Raw genomic sequence first — 21447 nt, forward strand, 5'->3', positions numbered from 1 at the left:
CACCCACACCAGTTCAGTAATGATCTGATCTCATTCTAAGTTGGATCTTCACACCCTCCAGCACTTCACCTACCTACCATCTAGAGTGATATTTTAATTTTAGATGAACAATAGCATTGTCTGTTGTTGGCAAAACACCTAGTGACACTCTCTGTTAATGACTCTTTGCTCCTGTTTTTCTAGCTTTCTTTTTCTGTGTGTGTGTGTGTGTGTGTGTGTGTGTGTGTTTATGAGTATGTTAATGTGTGTGTCCAGGTGGTGGCCGGCTTGTCCAGTCGACCATCCCTCTCCAGCTGTCTCCCTCACTGCATGGGCTAACCCTGACTGACACTGACCCTGCCCAGAGGCTAAACACAACACAGCAGCTTCAAATACATCCAGCATTGCACACAAACTCACACTCAAACACACACATACACACTGGTTGGTTCTGGCAAAGACAGCTTGATCTAATCTGACCTCAGCCTCAGATGCCTGGGTTTAGGTGTTTGTGTGTGTGGATGAATGTCCACAGCTGTTGAATGATGAGGCACACTCCATCACCTGTTTCCCAGTCAGTCTCCTGTGAAATAGAGGATGACTGTCCCCTAAGAGACACACACACACACACACACACACACAGATGTCTGGATTGTGCTGCTTACTCATGCCTCGGCGTATCTTATCTGTACCCTGTCTTAATCTGTCTCTCCCTGTCCCTTTCGGTGTCCCTAATGTCTCCCTCTTGTCTTAAAAGTTGTCAGTAGCGTCTGCAGGGTGTGCTGTCTCAGTGGAACATTTAACACTGTACTGACTTTTCTGTCTTTTCCTCACACACACTCTACCTTGCATGGCTGGACCCGTATAGTACACATACTGTATGCAGGTATGTGTATGGTATATGGACTACATGCATCGTTATATACACACAAATACACTACTTTTCTCTGAACATTTCAGTGTCCCAGGATGGCTTGGAAGAAAATACTGGACAGTATTGGGAGCATGTCGGAAATATTTCTGCCACAGAAAATAGTATAAAATAAATAAAACATTTGCTATTGACCGGTTCATTACAGAAGCAAAAACACGTATTGGTTAAAACCTTTTTTGGAATACAGATTTGGGGCTCTGTATATGCTTGAAGGATTTAAAAGACGACATGCATCTTTTTGGAAACTCAGTGTTTTTATTCGTTTTATAATGTTGCAAATTGAGAACAAAAAGCTCAATTCTCAGGACTTATTGTGGGCTCAGAGGTAGAACAGGTCGTCCACCAATCGGAAGGTCGGCGGTTAGATCCCCGATCACATGTCGAAGTGTCCTCGAGCCAGACACTTAACCCCAAATTTCTCCCGAAGGCTGTGCCATCAGATTAGATCCTGATGGTTGGCACCTTGTACAGCAGCCTCTACTATCAGTGTATGTATGTTTGTGTGAATGGGTGAATGCTGACATGTTGTGTAAAGTTTGAGTGGTCAGAAGACTAGAAAGTTGCTATATAAATGCAAGTCCATTTACCATTAATCCCATATATATAATCGTCATATCGTTGTGCCCAGGAAAAACAATATATTGTCAACTGTCAGAGTTTTTGCCTTTTTACCATGATATATATCCCTTTAATATCTCTAATAAATATTAGGCCATTGTGGGCAATTTTGCAAATGCTTGACTTGCTTAAAGAAACAAAAAAACTAATATTCCTGTCTGGTTTGGTATCCACTAATCTCTATAAACCGTATCTGCATTCACATGTGGAATCTGTAGCCAATGGGACAAGATTTGGGTATTGGAAGCGTTCTGGTTTCCGTTTGGAAGGCTTTGGTTGAATGCAGGTAAACAGTCCGTGTGGAGAGCAAAGGAGGTGGAAAGCAATGGCCGAAATGCGATCTGGGAACTCACCGGCTATCGTCTGACAACGATTTAGCTTAAAATTAGCTCGTAAACTGGCTACTTGTGAAACAATCTGGTTGTACACGTCGTTTCCCAACTCCAACTACAGTCTCGCATCTCTAGTTTCTAATCGGACTGTAAAAACTGAGCAGCGCACGGAAAAGGAAGTCTTTGCCCGGATATCTGCTGGCTACACCGAAACCCCAGAAATAAAGCCTCTTGGTCCCTCATCTGTGGTCAGACCGATAGCAGATGGGTTCCAAGATTGATCCACTAACTATCTCTCAATTGATTTTCCCAAAAATGTACTATACAATATACATTAACATGGTGATACAAAAAGCACTGTAAATCCACCAAACATGATCAAAACAGACACTAACCAGCCAATTTTAATTTGTCATTTGTAAACAAATACTTGTTTTGTATTATATAGAATTAATAACAGAAAGAAATGCTGTGTTCCATCATTTGTTTTATGGTTTAGCTGACTTTAACATGCCCAGTTGGTACTTATTATGGTTAAGTGTAAAATATGATTTCCAATACATACATTACTGTAAGTACAGAGAGCACTGCTACCATAAAGGTCATAGAGATGAAGCAAGAGCCAGAATTAACTGGTTCAGTGGGTGATCTCTCTCCCATACTGTGTTGTCTGATCTACAGCCTTTTCCTTGTCCTTTGCCAGGGCCAGGTCAGGTGCTAGAGCGTGAAAATCATTTAAAGGTGTGATCACTTTCTGTTGAGTCATGCAGTAGCTCACAGCGACAGAGCTGGAGGTCATTATCTACAGCTATAGGGTCCACTGTCTCATATGTCTTCAATTAAAATACACCTTTTGTACCATGGGTACAATGATCTGACTCTGGATGTGGACTAATGGAGATGTTAGTTTCAGCGATCATCACAGAAAAGACGAGTCTGCGTAGCACCGGATGTAATGTATGAATGGGATGATCATTATGGAGAGAGTGTTAAGAATAGCACAGAGTCCCTCTGGGAACAGCAGAGCTCTCTCTCTCTCTCTCTCCCTGTCTTTTCCTCTCTGTTTTGCTCACACTCACAGCACACTGAATTCCATTAGCGGTGGCATCAGTGTCTGTAGCACTTGTAGCCTGCAGCCTCTCTGTTTCTCGTGCGTGGGCGGGCGTGTGCGTCTGTGTGATCTCGTCATTTGTTGTATTTTAGACGCAATGGGAATGATTGAACCCTGTTTAAACAGTGCATGAAAACGTCAAGCCTGAGAGAAAACTGGTCCACTTTGCGTGTGTGCTCGTAATCGCTCCATCAAAGGCAAAGACGCACAAATAAAAAAAAAAACATCACTTGGCAGCAGCATTAAGGCCGAGATGCTGTGCGCGTATGTGTGTGCACATCTGTTTAATGGGGTGATAAAAAAGACAAGGGCAGGATGTCATAGCTCACCTGCAGAGCTGTCATACAAACAACTACACAGATAAAAAAGCAAGTGAGAGCGGGAGGAAAGCAGAGCTGTGCTGTTGACGGGAGCTGGTCGAACATTCTGCTGAAGTGGTAATGAGCTGCGAATCCACATATTATGTTGACTGAAAAAGCTAGCAGTATTAAGAGTCACACAGTGGCACAGGCTTGTGCTCAGACTGGCAGCCCAAATCGGAATTTTGGCAAATCCATGTTGGATTCAGACTGCTTTTATCAAGTCTGGACAGCAAAAATAACTTCATTTCCACCCAGCTCACTGTTTCTGTTTTGATTAGGGCTGTCAAGATTTGGTTTAATTCGACTAATTTCTTTAACACATTAATGCAATCGATCTTCTGGAGGTTATAGCGGGCTCAGTTTTAAAGCGTTTTTTTATAGAGTGAAGATACCAGTATTATATTAAACTAGAAAACCTAAGGAATCCATTGGTACCAACCATGTCATACTAGCTTGTCGTGAAGGAGGCTAAATAGCGCTCCAAACTTGCGTTACATTTTGGTGAGGAAAAACTGGCATGTCCATTTTCAAAGGGGTCCCTTGACCTCTGACCTCAAGATATGTGAATGAAAATGGGTTCTATGGGTACCCACGAGTCTCCCCAGTCGTGCAATTAATCCAGATTAAATATTTTAATCAATTTACAGTCTTGCAAAGTTACTTCCTTCTGGGTGAAATAGCAAGTTTTTTCAGCTGCTTTCAACTTCTTCTTCTTCTACTCTGCTCTGTCCAACTCTTCACACCACTGAATAACCAAGATGTGTGTAATACTTTATCAAACTGCCGTATTCATTCTTTACATCCTAACTAAGCGCTGATTGACTGACTTTTGCAAAGAACAAGAGCCGCTGTGATGCCTGCTTGTAATTAAATTTAACTTTCAGTTTGAAGCTGCCGTGAGCGTACTGTATAATAACCACTCCCAGCAACGATTTCAGCATGGGAGGAAAAATTAAAAAGCTATACTCAGCTAAAGCTGTGTGACGCAGATAGTTTGCTTTTGGATTTAACATTATTGAACATTCATTAAATTCATTCATTGAGTCTGGGAGCTGTGTGAAGGTGTTTATCTTTCATTTCCCAGGATCAGTTTCTGATTACTACAAGCAGAACACTGCTGCACTTTCATTTCTAAAATACAAACTTTGTATGCTATCCTCCAAACTCAGCACAAAGTTAGTGGTAGCATCATGGAAGTTATTCATCTATATTAGCCATGAAGTTGGGACAACTACAATAAATTAGTTTTGGATGCACTATAGAAACTAAATCCTATGATATTGGAGGGGTTAATAGTATAATCTGCATGTTCGGTAACACTTTATAATTACTATCATTTAGAAATTGTAAATTGATAGTTAATAAAACCTAATCATCAATTGTAACTTCATAATAGCCATCCAAATAATGTTTATAGATGGTTTACAAACCAGTTATTAACCATTAACAAAGTGTTACAAATATCTATGCAATGTTTATAGATGTTTTACAAACAATTTCTTTAAGATTTACAAATAATATCTTAATCATAAACATACTTATATAGTATATAAAATGGTATAATGTGGGCAATAAAATGTTAAAATAACATAATTATAGCATTACTAATAATTAGTAAACATTATTAATTATCATTGTGTTTATTAACAGTAAAATAACTATTAAGTTTAATTTATATTAGTTTAAATAGCATCAACTATCAATTTACCATTTATAAATGATGGTTATTATAAAGTATTATGCAATTTTGAATTATTATTATTATTATTATCATTATTATTATCATTATTATTATTAATAAAACAATTTACCTGAGGCAATCTTACACTTTCCAAAGCATGTTATGTAGTCGAAAATTTTTTTAAATGGGATAAAATGATCTACAAATACTTGATAAACCAAAAGCTTGAATATAAGACTTCAACAGAGCTCTACAATTCCATTAAATATTATGACCTGATTTATTCTAAATTCTATAAATTAGCAAATTCAACAAACAGCCTCTTTTCAAATCAAGAAAACTAAAACTATGACATAACAGTTAATTATTAAACTTTCACCTAGTGACTCAGTTTTCTGTTTGTGTTGGTTAGAAACGACAGCTCACATACTACCGGTCATAATTGGTTCCTGGTGTCTTTGTCATCCCAGCTAGCAGCGCTGCTATCCGGTCAGCATGAGTCTTTGCATCTTTAGTAACGTCTCCTCATGATGTCATGACTTTTTTCAGTAATCCTTGATGTCCTCTGCACAAATACAACTGTTTTTAAAGCACTCCGTCATGCAGAGGCAGAGAGACGAAAACAAAACTTAGTTGTAGTTCCTCTGGCATCACTTGACATCAGAATAATCAACGGATGGCACAGCTGGCTGCAGCTGCATGGCTGATTGGGCTGTAGGCAGAAGTGTATGTTGTTCAAGTGATTTGAAAAACACAGAGAGCAGTGAGGCAGCACAATTTTCTACCGTGTGCGATTCAGATTTTGGTTTGTCAGCTCCTGCGGGCGGCGAGGTGCCCATATCAACACCGTAATTTAATTTGGACAAATAGGGTGAATCTACAGCTCCCTGGTTACTGATGCTGGGGTGCTCTCCTTTGTTGCAGCCCTACTATTTGATTAGGCTGATAAGACGGGCGGGTTTTAACATGAAATTAGTGCCCGAGGCTGCTCAATTATAGATAAATGGACTCAAACCTCAAAGTTGGAAGCATGTTTTTTAAAAGCTCTGGGCAAGCATATTCATTTTGTAGCTCTATTGGCATTGCAGCTACTCAAAATAATGACTAACATTTAGGTTGTATGCTTTACTATACACCTATCCTCTAATGCTGCAACATGCTCTATAAACAAGAGAAAAAAATAAAAGGGACAAGGAACAAAAATGAATTAAAAAGGATCATCTAACTTAACTGTAAGGCACAACAAAGCACAGAGAAAGCAAGGTAGGCATTTGTGGAGAATGAGCCTTATTGATTGGACATTAACCAGCACTCAGAGAACCCATTGGTTTAAAAAGGAGGAATGCTGAGTCATGGGGTTGTCAAGCAGTCAGCCACTCGGGGTAAAGACAGGTCAGAGGGCTGTACGGATAAATAGATATTTAGGGTAATGGTATGCAATACCCTAGTGAGTTATAACAACCCCTTTTGAAGTTGCAGGTCCTATCAGAGTTTCCTCCCCTTCTACTATCATCCCTCTAATGGGAGTCAATTCAGGGTCAGGGATTTCCCATAGTACAGCCTGACATGCTGATTTTGTTAAATAATATGGATGGAAATGTTTTCTTTGCTATCTCAAAATATATTTCACACAAACAGCTGACTGATGAATTGCCGAAAATATTGTGTCTCTATGGTAACGGGAGATAAAATGGGGAGGGTATGACTCTTCTATTCCTGTTTTTCACTTCTCACTTCCACAGTCTCAACATATTAAAATGTCTCAGCAGAATATATTCAATTTGCACAAAATGTCTTTTACAATATTATATAATTGAAGTGTCCAGTTATAACTATTTATATTTCTTTCCTTGTTTTGTCCTGTCACTGTTTGCTGTTATAATGGCCCAAATATACCCTTAGGGATCAGTTTCATCTTATCTTAATGGACAGACAGACCAAGGGCTGGGTGAAATCGTAGCGAGCCCCTCTGTTGTTTGGATGTCCTTTAGCTAGAGGGAAGGACAGGCAGATAAACAGAGATATGGTGAGAGGACGTGAAGGAGCGAGGAGTAAACAGGCCTGCCAATTCTAGAAAGAGCCAAGATGGGCATGATCTGTGGTAAAAAGAAAAAAAAACTAAAAGAAAGGGCTAGTAAGAACTGAAAGAAAGGCAAAGTAGTCAGCATCAACCCATTTGGTTATTGTATAATCAGAATTATAGTTTGATTTGAATATGATGAAATTGTTGCAATGCATCACAGTATTCTCTAAATAAGTATCACAATATGCAGACGATACCTTTCTTTGCATTTCACCCAACTTTCTCCCTACAACATGTCATGGTCAGTGACGCAGTGCTGTATCCAAAATGTAATTAGACTACTTAGCAGTGCAAAGTAAATGGGTCCAAATTATATTATGAATGGGTAGGGTCCCGTTATATTGCTGCCAGTCTCTGGTCTGTGTGTCAGAGGGTGAACTGTGAATGGTAGCACAGTCCTGCTTGGCTAAATAACGGAGCTACAGTAACAGCTAACGTCAACTGAGGTTGCACTGAGTTATATTATGATGTGTTCTATCAAGCTATAGTCAGTAAAAATGAGTATTGGGTGAAAAGTAAATTATAACGTTGTTGTGATGTGTTCAAATGTATCTTGTAAAATCTAGTTTTTGGCGAGAAACTTGAATAAATCCAGTTGTTCGAAGGAGACGTTTTTAAAACAATATAAAATACATTAGAGAGGGAATTATGACCTGTTTATCTTCCTTATACTAGATCTGAGCAGCTTATAATACAACTAATGCCAAGAATTTGTTTAATCAAAACAGATATGTAAATAATTCAAATTGTTTTTTTCCAAATCATTTGAATTGCGGGTTTCCATGCAAATAACCACTATAGATGACAATAACAAAGTAAAAGAATAAAAATTTTTAAAAATTTGACGGTTTACGCTGACTTTGGGGCGGTTGAAATGATGGTGTTGAAAAAAGTTATTCGGGAGCCTTGTATACCAAAACAACAACAAAAACTTTGATTGCATTGAACCATTTATTGTTAATAGCAGCACTGTGATGCACATGCTGTGTCATTCATCTATCATTCTGTCTATCCACTGTTTTGTTCATTCTTGGAAGTATGGAAGAGTGTAGTGAAGGCTACACTGTCAAATACACAGTATATAACCGTTTTTGCAACCTAAGTAATTCCAGTAAATAAGCTATACAATTCATCATCTTAGAATTTAATATATTTGAAAGGTCAACTGTTAAACATTTGTTAACAGTTGACGTAGTAAATTAATTCAGTAAACCCTGCTGAGTTGACTCTGCCGAGTAAAATGTAATGACAGCGTTCAACCTTGCTCAGCAGATGCCTGATGTAGAAGCCGCTGCCTGTAGCTAAAGTTGTTCCTCTGAGTCTTATAAACCCATCTGAATGATACTCTTGATATTGATAAAAAGAGGGTTAACTGCTTGTGCTAGGTGCTCTTTGTCTGTCTCTCCCATCAGGAAAGAGAATTAGAACCAGTGAGTAGACAGCTCCCTGGTGGCCATGTAGACTCACACTGCTGCCAAGAAAAGAAGAGAAAGTCGAAGCAGACTTTAGCCTCCAAAATCCTGATGTGCGCCGCTGACAATGTCTGCCAAAAAGCTCCCTTTTATAGTTAAATGTGTGGGCTGGTGTCAAGTCGGGAGGTCTAGACTTTGCAGTGGCATTCAGTCAAAATCGGCTGATTCAGATATTTACCCATTTAAGGTATTGATAGTGAATACCTGTATAAACTGTAGAGTGTTTATAAATCAATATGGCACCATTTTATGCAAAAAAAAAATCACATGTATGAAGACCATACTTTCTGATGTATGTGTTTATTTCCTCGCCTGAAATAAACAGGAATATTGGAAGGTAGAGGTTTGATTACTTGGTTATAGTATAAAATGGCAGAGGAGAGGAGAAACCTGGCCCACAGTTGTCATTAATGATGGATTGTATATGGATTTTTCAGCCGACTTCATGCACCCACGTGCAAATTGATGCTGCTTCTTTCCTTTTTCAAAGTTAAAGCTGTTTTTTTATATAGGTTAATGTTATTTTTTCTTTTATTCTCCTGATTTTGTTCATTTCAGAATGCAGGGGTTTTAAGCTACAACAGTGTCTTATCTCATAAAGTGAATGAGTGAATAATATGGCTTAGAAGTGGCTCTTGAATCTGTAAGAGTTAGGGAATGGAATATATTAAATGGTTTTGCAGATATATCAGACATATGGCAGCAAGATATGAGCAAATAATGAAAAATGCATCACAAGCTTATTAACACATTTGTACTTGAAGACTATATTTAGTATGATAAGGAAAAATGCCACAACATTTGTTCTGATTGGTCTAAAGTCTTGAAATCTGGTATGGACAGACTTTGAGCACATATCCAACAGTACAACTTTAAACTTTTTAGATCTACATTTTAAAATAAGGAAAAATGCTAACATTGTGTTTATTTAATGTCTTCCATATAATTTTTACACTGCATATGCATGAATATCTTTGATATTCAACTTGTTATGAGTGCATAGATACCAAATACTAGATTGTGCTCCTCATAGTTTCTGAGATACAGACATTTTCTTATCATGCTATATAGTTTTTGGGCACATAGGACTACTGTTTACCTAAAATATAACGAAATATATATAAAATTGTGGGCACAAATGGGTTAAATGAAAGAAGAGGACTCTAAAATCAGTTCTAGACATTTTAGATTTCTTTCTAGAAATCTGGTGGTAACAGAATGGATATTCATAGCTAATCAGATACCATTGTTACACTACTTAACACACTGCACCAACATCATTTCAGCCCCAAATCAGTTGCACGGATTGGTAATGAAATGATTTTTTCTCGTTCAAAAACAGCACTCATGCAGAAAGCAGAAATGGCCCAACACTCTGCTGTTTCTGTTCCAACTCTAATGACGTGGATATGTTGTACATCTACAAACACAACTCTGCACAGCTGCTGTTGCCCACAAGCTGCTGCCATTCAATATGGCCACCAGACTGTTGCATCACCTGAAAGCCCTCACCGTTAAACAATCCTGTGCAGAGCGAGGCTTGTTGCAGGCGATTTGTGGCAAAGCGACGATGTGTTACACACTGCTGGTCCATTACAGGCTCATATAAGTGAGGGAAAAAATCTTGTTCTTAGTGCTAGTCTTCTTTTGTTCCTCAAGCTAAAACCTCACTGGGCTAAGACAGATTCCTCCTCCTCTGCCGGACAGCCATGAACACAGAGAGCCAGGATGTTACAAAGGAAGTTGAGAAAGAGGAGCAGACAGGTGTAAAACACCTGAGGGCTCCTTTTAGAGGGAAAAAAATGATAAGATCAGCTTCTTGTCTCTTCCCGTGTGTCTGATCCTATACAGACCTTCTATTTCACTCCAATTACCAGAGGGACTGTTAACAGGGAAGTCTTTTCAACACTAATATGTTTGATTTAATGTAGTTACTTATTATTTATTCAATATTAAGTTCAAGGTTGTTGAGTCACAAACCAACAATATACTGTATTTGACAGTTTGATGTCTGAATTGACGTGTCTGATGGTGTGACGTCAATTTGGCCGTGCGGATGCTCGTGGCCCTCGCGGATGCGGTAATTATAAATCAAGCTTTAAAAACGAAGTATTTTAGCATCTTCCATCCACTTACATGAAACGGTTAGCATTAGCTTTGTTACACTGTTATCAGTGCACTGTTTTCCCATGGGGGGAGACGATTGGTGAGATAGGCACATCAATCGTATCTCTCCCAAATATGACTGAGCAGAGATTTATTATTTATGTCCTTACTTAGCTACACCCAACTGCAGCCCAGTAACAGAGAAGGGAGACTTATTCTTAAGAGTTATATAGCTATGTCAAAGGTTCTCATACTTTTTAGGTGTTTTTAATCATGGATTTTCCTTTAATAACTTTGGACTAAAGCCATTAGTAATCCATATATTGTGAAACAATAAATGTAATGTGATGCCCTAAAAATTCCCAACCCTCACATTATCAGTCGTCATTCAGTGAATCAGCGAGGCAGGTTTCATTGCGGCTTTTACAGTCTGTCGAGTGCAATCCCACCACACCACGCTGGAATGAGCTCTCAGGTCAGACAGCTCATAACAGTAATAATAAAAACACACTGGCTGCTTTTACAGACAAAACCTCCATCATACCGGAGGTGGAAGACACTGACCGGCTCTCAGGAGACTTCCCACAAAGACAACAGCATATTTGTCTGATAAATCAGCCGTATATAACAACCAATCGTACATTGGCGTTGCTCTATGCCTCGCCTGTTGCTGCAACGCGGTTGGCTGCGTCAGCCGACTCAGAAGAGTAGTAGCTTCTGGCTGTCCGAAGGCTGAGGAGACATTCAAGGTCAAACATTAAGAATGACTCATCAAATCATCCTCCATACACACCTCGCGAATCCATGAGCCACTGTGTGCGTGCGTGTGTGTTCAAGCATGCGTGTGTAAGTCAACAGGCATGTCGGCAGTGTTTTATTTGTACAGGGTAGAGCTTGAGGACAATATGCACCTCTCTCTCCCCCTATCTTTCTCCCTGTCTGTGTGTTTCAGTGTAAGTGTGTGTGAGAGTGTGTGGGCGTATCTTAATGAAATCTGACAGTGAATTGTGACAATCAGCGGTGGAGCATCCTGCAGAGGTTAATAAGCTGTACTCCTCACAGCAGCAGCAGCAGCAGCAGCAGGCTGCCATGCACACACACACACACACACACACCAATCTCCTGTGTTTTCATTCTGCTAAATTTATATTTAGAGATTACAAAGTTGAAATTCATGGCCCGGTACTTTCAGCCGCTGTGAGGGCCAATCTGTCCAGCTTGTCGACTCCAGAAAAGACTCTCAGGTCCTAAAATGGGGACATCACTCCTCCTCGCACTTCTTGTTTTCAGTGATAAATAACAGCTTATAATGAGATGTCACTCAGCAGGTTTTGTCGCCTGCACCGTTTACACCACGCACACACTCACACACAGTACATGCTAGGTCTAAAATTCTCTGTAGGACAACAAAATCAGTCATTTTCTTTACACAGGAAGTAACATCTCAACAGCCAATTTATAGTAACTGCTTCTAATCTGTGTCAGGGGAGTTCGCTTGACATTTCTGTTTAATTAAAAGGATATTATTAAGATTTTAAAAACCCAGGATCCCTGTAACAACAGTGGCAGATGGAGAGGTGATAGTAGCAGTAATGGGTAAAGGCACGGCAGTAACAATTGTAGTAGTAGGTATTTTCCACTCTGCCATGAGTACAGTTCATATCACATAATTTGAATATTCTAATGATTAATTTGTTTGATACTTTTGGCAGGAAAATTCTGTATCTTAAATTTGAAAACATATTTTAATGAAGGTTTTCAAAATGAAAACATCTATAGCTTTGGTTTTGAATTAGCAGTATGAGCCTTTAAAAATCCCCACTGAATGAGCCCTACTCTATTCCCAAGTCTGGAGTCATGTTGCTCACACCATCTGCTCTCTAACCCTGCCCAAGCTTCACAGTTCACTGCACCACCACCCCTGGATTATGGCATCAACACACAACACACACACACACACACACACACACACACACAACGCACGTGCATCTTGGCTTAAGTGTCGCTGCCGAGCAATGACAGCGTATTTGTGTGTGTTTTTTCAGCAGTATTATTTACAGTCACTCAATGAACAGGACTGGTGTAGACACACTCACATTTCTGGTCATAAAAATCCTATTTCTCCAATTATAACCTATATAAAACAGGACTATTATTATTTTCCAAGTGTTTATCCGTTAGAATAACTTCAATTTGGGGCTGTCAATCGATTAAAATATTTGATCACGATTAATCGCAAATTAATCGCCCATTTTTTATCTTTTCAAAATGTACCTTAAACTGAGATCTGTCAAGTATTTAATACTCTTATCAAAAACTGAGCCCGTTACAACCTAAAAATCACAACTTGCGTTAATGTGTCAAAGAAATTAGTGCCGTTAAAACGAATTTGCGTGAACCCGTTATTATCGCATTAACTTTGGCAGCCCTACTTCTATTATATTGCAGAATAAGACAACTTCTCTGCTTTAGCAGTTTGTGTTGATTTGTTAGGTCTTTGGTAAGAAGCACGGGCAGAGAGGAGCAACACTTGACAGTTTTGGGATGATGGATGCATGAAGAAAAACATGAATAACTAGAGAGGGCACTTGGAGAGTGCAGACCTCTGCCAAGGCCAAACCGCTCCAAAATGTAATGGGTTCTTCCTTGGCCCATGCTACACCTTTGACCTGCCACCAAGTTTCATAAAAATCAGCTCAGTAGCTTCTCCGTAATCCTGCTGTCAAACAAACGAACCAAACCAAAAACGTAACCTCCTTGGCGGAGGTAACAAATGACTCTGAACTAAAGGAGCAATGCTGATTGATAAACCGAATATTAATTCATCCATTATAAGAGGATAACACCCCGTGAGTCCTCTCATTGTCTTAGTTTGGATCAGTCTGTATGTTTTACAGTACAGTAGCTGACTCATACTCATGCATACTTAAGTAGAATCATCATGAATCATGTTTTACTGGATCCCACTAGTTTACAAGCCTATTTTTATATCTATAATCTTCAATAAAAAAAAGCCAATATCTGTGGTGTGCTGCATCTGTACGCCCACATATTGATATAGCTGATTCCCCAGCGTCTGCTGCACAATATCGTAAAGAATTGACAGAAATACAGAAAAATACTTGAAGAGCAGGCAGGAAAATATTAGCAGATGATGTCGTGGTTAAAAAAGAAGGTTTTTCAGATTTATTCGTTAACATTTGAATGCTTTGTTGAGTTGTTTACATATGATGTTGTGGTGCTGCAACAGAATATGACTTGCAAACACTGTAAACACACTACAGTATTTCACTATCTCTGTCTTTTTCAATCCCTTCATCCAGAAATACATGGAGAGCTCAGAGGTCTATTTCTGACTCACTTTGACACTAAAGTCAGTCAGGCATTGCTGATACAAAACACACACACAATCACACACACCCTAGGCTACGTAATACATTTGTTTTAAGGCATTCTCCTGACGATGCAAAATGACATGCTGCCCGCTCCGTTTCCCAGCGCTCCCTCTAACAACCACAAACTTCAGTCCCGATTCAACGTGGACAAATTCAGACTCACTCCTTTAAAAAACAAAAAATCCTCGGCCCACTTCTCATGCCTTGAATTATAATTTATATAAAACACGTTGCCATAGCAGCAAAACCCCCTACATTGCCTCCTTTTTGACAAAGGCACTACAATAAAAAGGCAAAACCATCAGAGAGTGTAACTTATGAAATACGGCTTTCCAAAAAAATTATGACAGCGAAATCCTTGCAGAGCCTCAACTACACAAAAGGGCCGGAAAGCAGCTTTGTGGGATTAAAAATGATTGCAAGAAGTCTTAAATAACAGTGGCAGCAAACAAGTCTTGCGTCACAAATCGTGAAAGTCAACGCCACGGGAGAAGAGCAATCAATGACTGATTTACTGACAATGCAAGTCCCTGCACGAGTGTGTAAAGCCAATGTTTGAGTCAAAGCTGAGCTGACAACACCGCTGCACGCTGCACGTTTGTATTGGTGCATTACTGAAGAGCAGATAATCATCAGAAATCAGACGATTCAGAGAGGAAGTCAAAATGCCTCAAAATATATCAAGGAAGGGAATTCAGAAGTGTCAAATCTAAAAAAAGAGAGATGATCTTGATCATAATATGCAAAGTAAGAACACAAAAAGACACTCAGGATTAAAGTAGGCCAGTCAAAGTATGATGAGATGAAAAATTCAGATGCCTCAATCACTCTCGAGTCATCCTCAGACACAGCAAGTGGAAATCATTCGGCCTGTAACGTGTCGGAGAGCTGCTCAGAGAGGTTTTGAGTTTGCGGTTTATTCCTGAACGCAGCTCTCTGGCCCCTCGGAGATCAGCGGTCAGCGGGAGCAGATGGCCCGCATGCTATCGGCCCATTCCCCCGCTTTGTTGTGGCTTAATACGACAAGGCACGGGAGATACGAGGCTCAGATGTGACGCCTGTGGGAGTGTGTGGGAATCATGTGATTTCACAGATGAATATACCATTCACTATTGTTTTAGTTGGTAAATAAATACTAGCTGGAATACTGTCTCGGCTTTTATCTGGTAATATTCTGATGTAACGAACTAGGTTTAATATTGGATTTCCATTTCAAATAAAGCTGAATTTTGTGATCACTATGCTTGAAATTCTTATTTCCCCTTTAAGGGATTATTCAATGGTTTATCTGATGTACAACACTGGCAACTATATCACATACTGTGTAAGATTTCAGCTCAGTAATCTGTGACGTATTCATCCAATCGCCCAACCCATGCACAGACACAGAAAATGTGCCCAAAACTGGCGGTGAACTGAGATGTCAACTCTTTACACAGCTTTATAACACTGCATGATGATGCATTCAATGTTAATAGTTTACAATTTACACTGTCATACAAGCAGAGGTTTACAAAAGTTTAGGGCCGCAACTGACGATTATTTCCATTGTTGATTAATCTGCTGATTATTTTCTTGATTAATGGATTAGTTGTTTGGTCTATAAAATGTCATAAAATGGAGAAAAATCGGTGTTTCCCACAGCCCAAGACGACGTCCTCAAATGTCTTTGTTTTGACTACAACCCAAAGATATTCCGTTTACTGTCATAGAGGAGTACAGAAACTAGAAAATATTCACATTAGAGAAGCTTTTTTTTTTTTTTTAAATCACTCAAACCAATTAATCGATTATCAAAATAGCTGTCGATTAATTCAATAGTTGACAACTAATCCATTAATCGTTGCAGCTCTACAAAAGCTACTGTATTCTTGGCCTATACTTGAAAGAAATGACCTGAAAGAAATTAATTGGACATCACAGCTGATGACGAAATGTTTTGTGCATAATTTTTCCTAATAAGCATGTTTTTGGTAACTTTCTTTTTTGGGTGTTGTTTGGCATTGTACTGTGCCTTTTTGGTAAATAGCAGGTCAAAATACATATATATATCTAAGTTAAAACGTGACTAAAACATAACTACGTTATCATGGAGGGAAAGTCATTTAAATGCTGTTGAACCAATGGTGATGTAGACATCTTCACATTCCCAGTCTTATCAAACCAATGCTTACTGGGTTTGTACTGGATTCTGCAAAATAAATTAAATTCAGCCACCGTGACGCAACTATGATTCCTTATGTAAAGTTAAAGAGGTTTTTATTCTATTTTGCAATCCTAACCTCTGAAATATCTGAAGTTGTGAATAAGAATTGGAAGCATAGCAATCAGAAAATTACTTGCAAATAAAAACCTGTTAATTCCATTATTTGAAATAACACTACATCAATAGGAGAAAGCTTATACGCGATTATAGTCGGTTAAATAATGGAAGAGGCTCAAGGCATGTGGGCTTGACGTTAAAAAAATCTATCTGTTGGTAGAAATGTGTACAGTGTGCCTACTGGTAAAATACAACTAAGATAATAAGAAAATATGTGTTTCATTTCCTTGATGTTTGTAGTTAAATAGGTATACAGGGTGTTATGATGTGGAGAATTAGCCAACAAGGTGAAAAAGTCTCTTTTTTTTTCATTTCAATGTGACTTTAAAGAGCCCACACTGCACTATACGTCTTGGCACACCACCTCGCCCCCAAGGCTGCTGAATTATGATTTTTCTCTTCAGCCTCCACTTCCTCAGCAACAAAGAGAAATACTGAGTGCACACATCTTATGTTAGTGTCAGTAGCAAATCCTTGGAGGATATAACCAAGCTGAGGTGTCAAAGCCTTCAGTAGCGAAGAGAAGGCCTCGCCAACAAGCCAGCTGCAAAACATGTGTGAGGCACCGGTAGACCTGCAGCTTGATGATAATGACACACTGGAGCCACAAACATGCTTTGACCCTGGGTGAATGTGTTGGAGGGGTTGCTTTAGAAGTTTGAACCCTGTCATTTTGGCAAGTGGGAGATGAAAGCACTGCTCCTCAGGGCAAAAAAACAAAACATTTGAAATGCCCTTGAAAGCCCAGAGGTACGGTCGGTGTAGAAATATAACATTCCTAGTCAGCTGAGGCCAAAACAAATAAAATTAACTGAACTAATTCCTGTTAATGAGCTCCTGAATCCAATATGAACAGTACATGTTTTCCTATAGAACTACAGGACACGCTGTATGAATACATATGTAAGAGTAATGTACATCAAAAGGCACACATATTCAAATTCAACACACACACATACACTCTGGCATAACAGGGGAATTGCAAGGCATATAATAAAATATTCTAAATAAGCAAATAAGGAGGGAGAAAAGGGAATTGTATGGTAGCAAGAGGATAATCAAATCAGTGAATCTTATTCTCAATCTGTGCCTCGTTTCCAAGTACTGCTTGTCATCATGAAGGATCAAAGTTTGGAGGAAGTGCCTTATTTAGCTGCATAATTATTTATAAGGGCCCCCAGAACAACATTAACACGGGCAAGTAAAACAAAATGCCAGCACAGTCTGTGCTGCTCCACGTGATTAATGACTGATCTGATTATTGTCGTGGCTAATGACCCGATATTGATGGATGCAGCATCCCCAACAGACTGGATTCGCCTTCAGGCAGCTCGTAACCTCACAAGCGTTCCTGTTCTTTCGAGTAAGAACAGGAATTTGTCACCAAACTCCACTGTTTTTAGGGCTTCTTTGCTTGTTTGACTTTCAATGCATGCTTTTATCATGTGTCTTAAGTCTGAAATTTCCCAAAACCCAGCTAAAATCTGAGTGGTGCACTAAAATCTTCAAGACTAATTACTGCACTACAGAGTAATATTCATTATCTCGACCAAAAGCAACAAAAATATCATACATATCTACAAACGCTGACAGTACATTTCTACGTTATCATTATTATTCACATTCTTTAGGCAATCCTGACCCCCAAATTGTCTCCGAGGGGCTGATCTTTAAGTTAAGGACTCTTGACTCAAGAACACCTACATTTAAAAAAAGGTTTTTACATCCATTTAAAACCTTAAATATATACAGTAGTAGATTCTGTGATGGCCCCTGCAAGGCCTGAATTCACAGAGTGGACAGCTAGGTCCATTTAAAAAGCTTTTGTCAATCAGGCACTTCAGCTCAACCTTTAAATTCTTGTGTGTGCACACTAAAAGACGTGTGCATTTGCATTTTTAGGCTTTTAGACTTCAGTGTTGTGCTCAAAGTCTCTTGTTAAGAAAGTAGAGTAGCTGCTTTTTAATTCGGCGTACAATTAAAACACCAAATGGCATGTGTTTTAATTAAAAATCCAACTTTAAATCATTAGTTAGTGAGCAGTGTGCATCAATTGTAATATTTTTTATCAAAAATAAATAGTGTTTTTTGTGTTATATTAATGCCGAAAGTACAACAAGATGATTTAAATTCAGGGAGAAATAAAAAATCTTGTTATATTTGTTATAAACATTCATAAATAAGAGATTAATTACTTAATAGGCACAATTCCTAATGGAGTTTGGTGCACAAGAATGGGAGGTATACAGGGTCTCTAACACAAAATGCAAACTCATTACCTACATTATGTACAGTATAGGTTTGAGTCAATCAGCTGAACTCAATTAGCTTAATTAGCTGGACCTTTACCCACTAATTGGCGTTAATTGGTCAGATCTCATCCATCATGTGCTGTGACAACTATTATATATAAAATATAATAGAAATTAATAGAAATACATTTTTAAAAAAAAATGATTTTACATCCATTTAAAACCTAAAATATCTACAGTAGAACATTATGTGATGGCCCCTGCAAGGTCTGAATTCACAGAGTGGACAGCTAGGTTCCTTTAAAAAGCCTTTGTCAATCAGGCACTACACACTAAAAGACGTGTGCATTTTCACATTTTTAGGCTTTTAGTGAGTGGATAAGACTTCAGTGTTGTCCTCAAAGTCTCTTGTTAAGAAAAAAAGAGTAGTTTTAATTCGACGTACAATTAAAACACCAAATAGCATGTGTTTTAATTAAAAAATCAAACTTTAAATCAATAGTTAGTGAGCAGTGTGCATCAATTGTAATATGTTTTTATATGGAAAATGTGTGTTTTTTTGTGTTATATGAACGCCGAATGTACTACAAGATGATTGAAATGTAGATAGAAATAAAAAATCTTCTTATACCTGTTAGGAATGATGATAAATAACAGATTAATAACTAAATAGGCACAATTCCTAATGGAGTTTGGTGCGCAAGAACAGGGAGGTATGCAGGGTCTTTAACCCAAGGGTTGGTTGATACACACAGCTCAAAGGAGAGAGTGAAGAAATGATGAAGAGCAGGCCTCTTACCTTTGTTAGCTGTGCTATTTTCTTGCTCATCTTCAGGTGCAGGTCTTGGGTATATTCCATGGTGATGCCGGTCTGGAAGGACATGCTGGTTCCTGTGGATGAACTGAATTTCCCCTGACCGGCAGGGCAGTAATACTGCTGCCAACCCGACCCAGTCGCCATCTTCACAACGATTTCAGATGCTTAAAGAGAGAGATATATGGATGTAATGATAAACTGGACGGTGCTATAAGGGAGGTGGAGCAGGTGGAGGTGGACTGGGATGAATTAAATCAAATATATGAAGCCCTTTTAGCCCACAAACTGTTACAAATTGGTTTCATTTTTGCTTGGAGGTTGGACTAGTGCACCGAATTTAAAGCACCAGAACCGTTAGCTGCCAGATTCAAAAAAATAAATGTGTCCGTTAGGTTTAAAAAAAATGTGTCCGTTGTCAACGGTCCGAGCTGCGGGTCCTGTCTGCGGTCACCTGCCGCTGTCTTCTGGCTCTCCCTGGTCGGTCACCTTGATGTGCCGAAAATGTTCTCAACGGTAGCCGTCAAGAGTGATTCCTCCTCGGTTCATTCCGGCTACATTTGACGGAGAGTGTGTAGAGATTGAAGGTGTGTGAGAGAGAAGAAGGAGTGTGAGTAGGACAGCAGCAGGCTCCGGCGGTTGGTTGCTGCTCCTCTCTGTTGCCATGGATCACCTCAACAGTTTATGCTGCATTCACGTAGGATGGGAGCAGCGCTGCCTTCAGGTGCTGTCGGAAAATACAGATAAAGAGAGTGGTACATGAGAGATACACAGCAAAAATGTGGTTGGAAGAGAGATGTGACGTTCAAGGCGGTGGGTGGGTGTTGTTTGGCATAATACCGTGATTTGAATTTAAATTTGAAGAAACTAAAATTGTGTAAGTATAGTTGTTTTGAGGTGACTACCTGATTACCTACATTATGTACAGTAGTGATGGGAATTCCGGCTCTTTTTAGTGAGCCAGATCATTTGGCATTTGATCACAAACGGCTCTTTGTTTTACCACTTCTACCTTTTTTAATTCAGCCAATTTTAGCGCTGTTTTGACCTATAATTAGTAATTGTGCACAAAGATCACTTAAATTATTCAATATAATTATACTGAACCTTATAATTTCCAGAATACCATCATTTTACATGCTGCTTTGTTTCCAACCGTCACTCATCTTGTCTGCTATTCATGCACCGCACCGTAACGCACCGCAGCACACCGCACCGCACCGCACCGCAGCGCACCGCACTCCTCTCTATTTCTCTCCTCCTCTCCGTCCTGCTCTGTACCTGTAGACCATCAGCGTGCCACGGACCGCCACTCTTCCCTGCTTGATGGTATGATGCTTGTCTGTCATCACCTCGCACGGACGTCATTAACACAACATTCAGTCACAGTCAGTCACATGGAGTGGCCGTGGCGCGGAGAAGATCCTATCATTCTGCCTTGAATTAATAATAAAAAAAAAAAAATTGCTCTCGGATGGGAGCCGGCTCCCATCTTTCACTTAAAAGAGCCAGCTCTTTGAGCCGGCTCGTTCTCGACCAACACATCACTAATGTACAGTATAGGTTTGAGTCAATCAGCTGAACTCAATTAGCTTAATTAGATGGACTTTCACCCACTAATTGGCATTAATTAGTCAGATCTCAATCAGCTGTAGTCTCATCACATTGACTATCCATCATGTGCTGTGGCAACTATTCAAAAAAGTAAAAAGGTGAAATAAAATATATTAAGAAAATTAATAGAAATACATACAATAAAAACAACAATTGTAGTACTGCAGTTCTTAATATTTCTATAATATGTGTTTTATCGTTACGTTTTTTGTTAGTGTAGTCTATTGTTTCTGGTTACATTTTTTACATTTCCTGTTTTTGTCTGTATTGTTATAAAATGTCACTCTACAATGACTTTAACTGTGGAAGACTATTTAAATTGTATGTATACGTATGCTCCTTTGTCACAAAATAATTGTCTGTTGGAAATC

General features: G+C 39.0%; 1 protein-coding gene across 9 annotated transcripts in view; it reads right to left on the minus strand.

Moving 5' to 3' along the window:
* The window catches only part of fam184ab (family with sequence similarity 184 member Ab), a 179289-nt gene that overhangs the window by 121947 nt on the left and 35895 nt on the right, over window positions 1-21447 (minus strand). For 6 of the 9 annotated variants that reach the window (XM_074614727.1, XM_074614725.1, XM_074614731.1 and 3 more), the window contains exon 2: window positions 19448-20189. In XM_074614727.1, coding sequence (XP_074470828.1) covers window positions 19448-19609 — 162 coding nt within the window. In that variant the 5' untranslated portion in view covers window positions 19610-20189. Of the gene's footprint in view, window positions 1-19447; window positions 20190-21447 lie in introns of those variants that run through there. The other 3 variants (XM_074614722.1, XM_074614729.1, XM_074614728.1) reach the window with 3 other exon arrangements.

This window comes from Sebastes fasciatus, chromosome 18 (assembly GCF_043250625.1).
Source record: "Sebastes fasciatus isolate fSebFas1 chromosome 18, fSebFas1.pri, whole genome shotgun sequence".
Taxonomy (NCBI): domain Eukaryota; kingdom Metazoa; phylum Chordata; class Actinopteri; order Perciformes; family Sebastidae; genus Sebastes; species Sebastes fasciatus.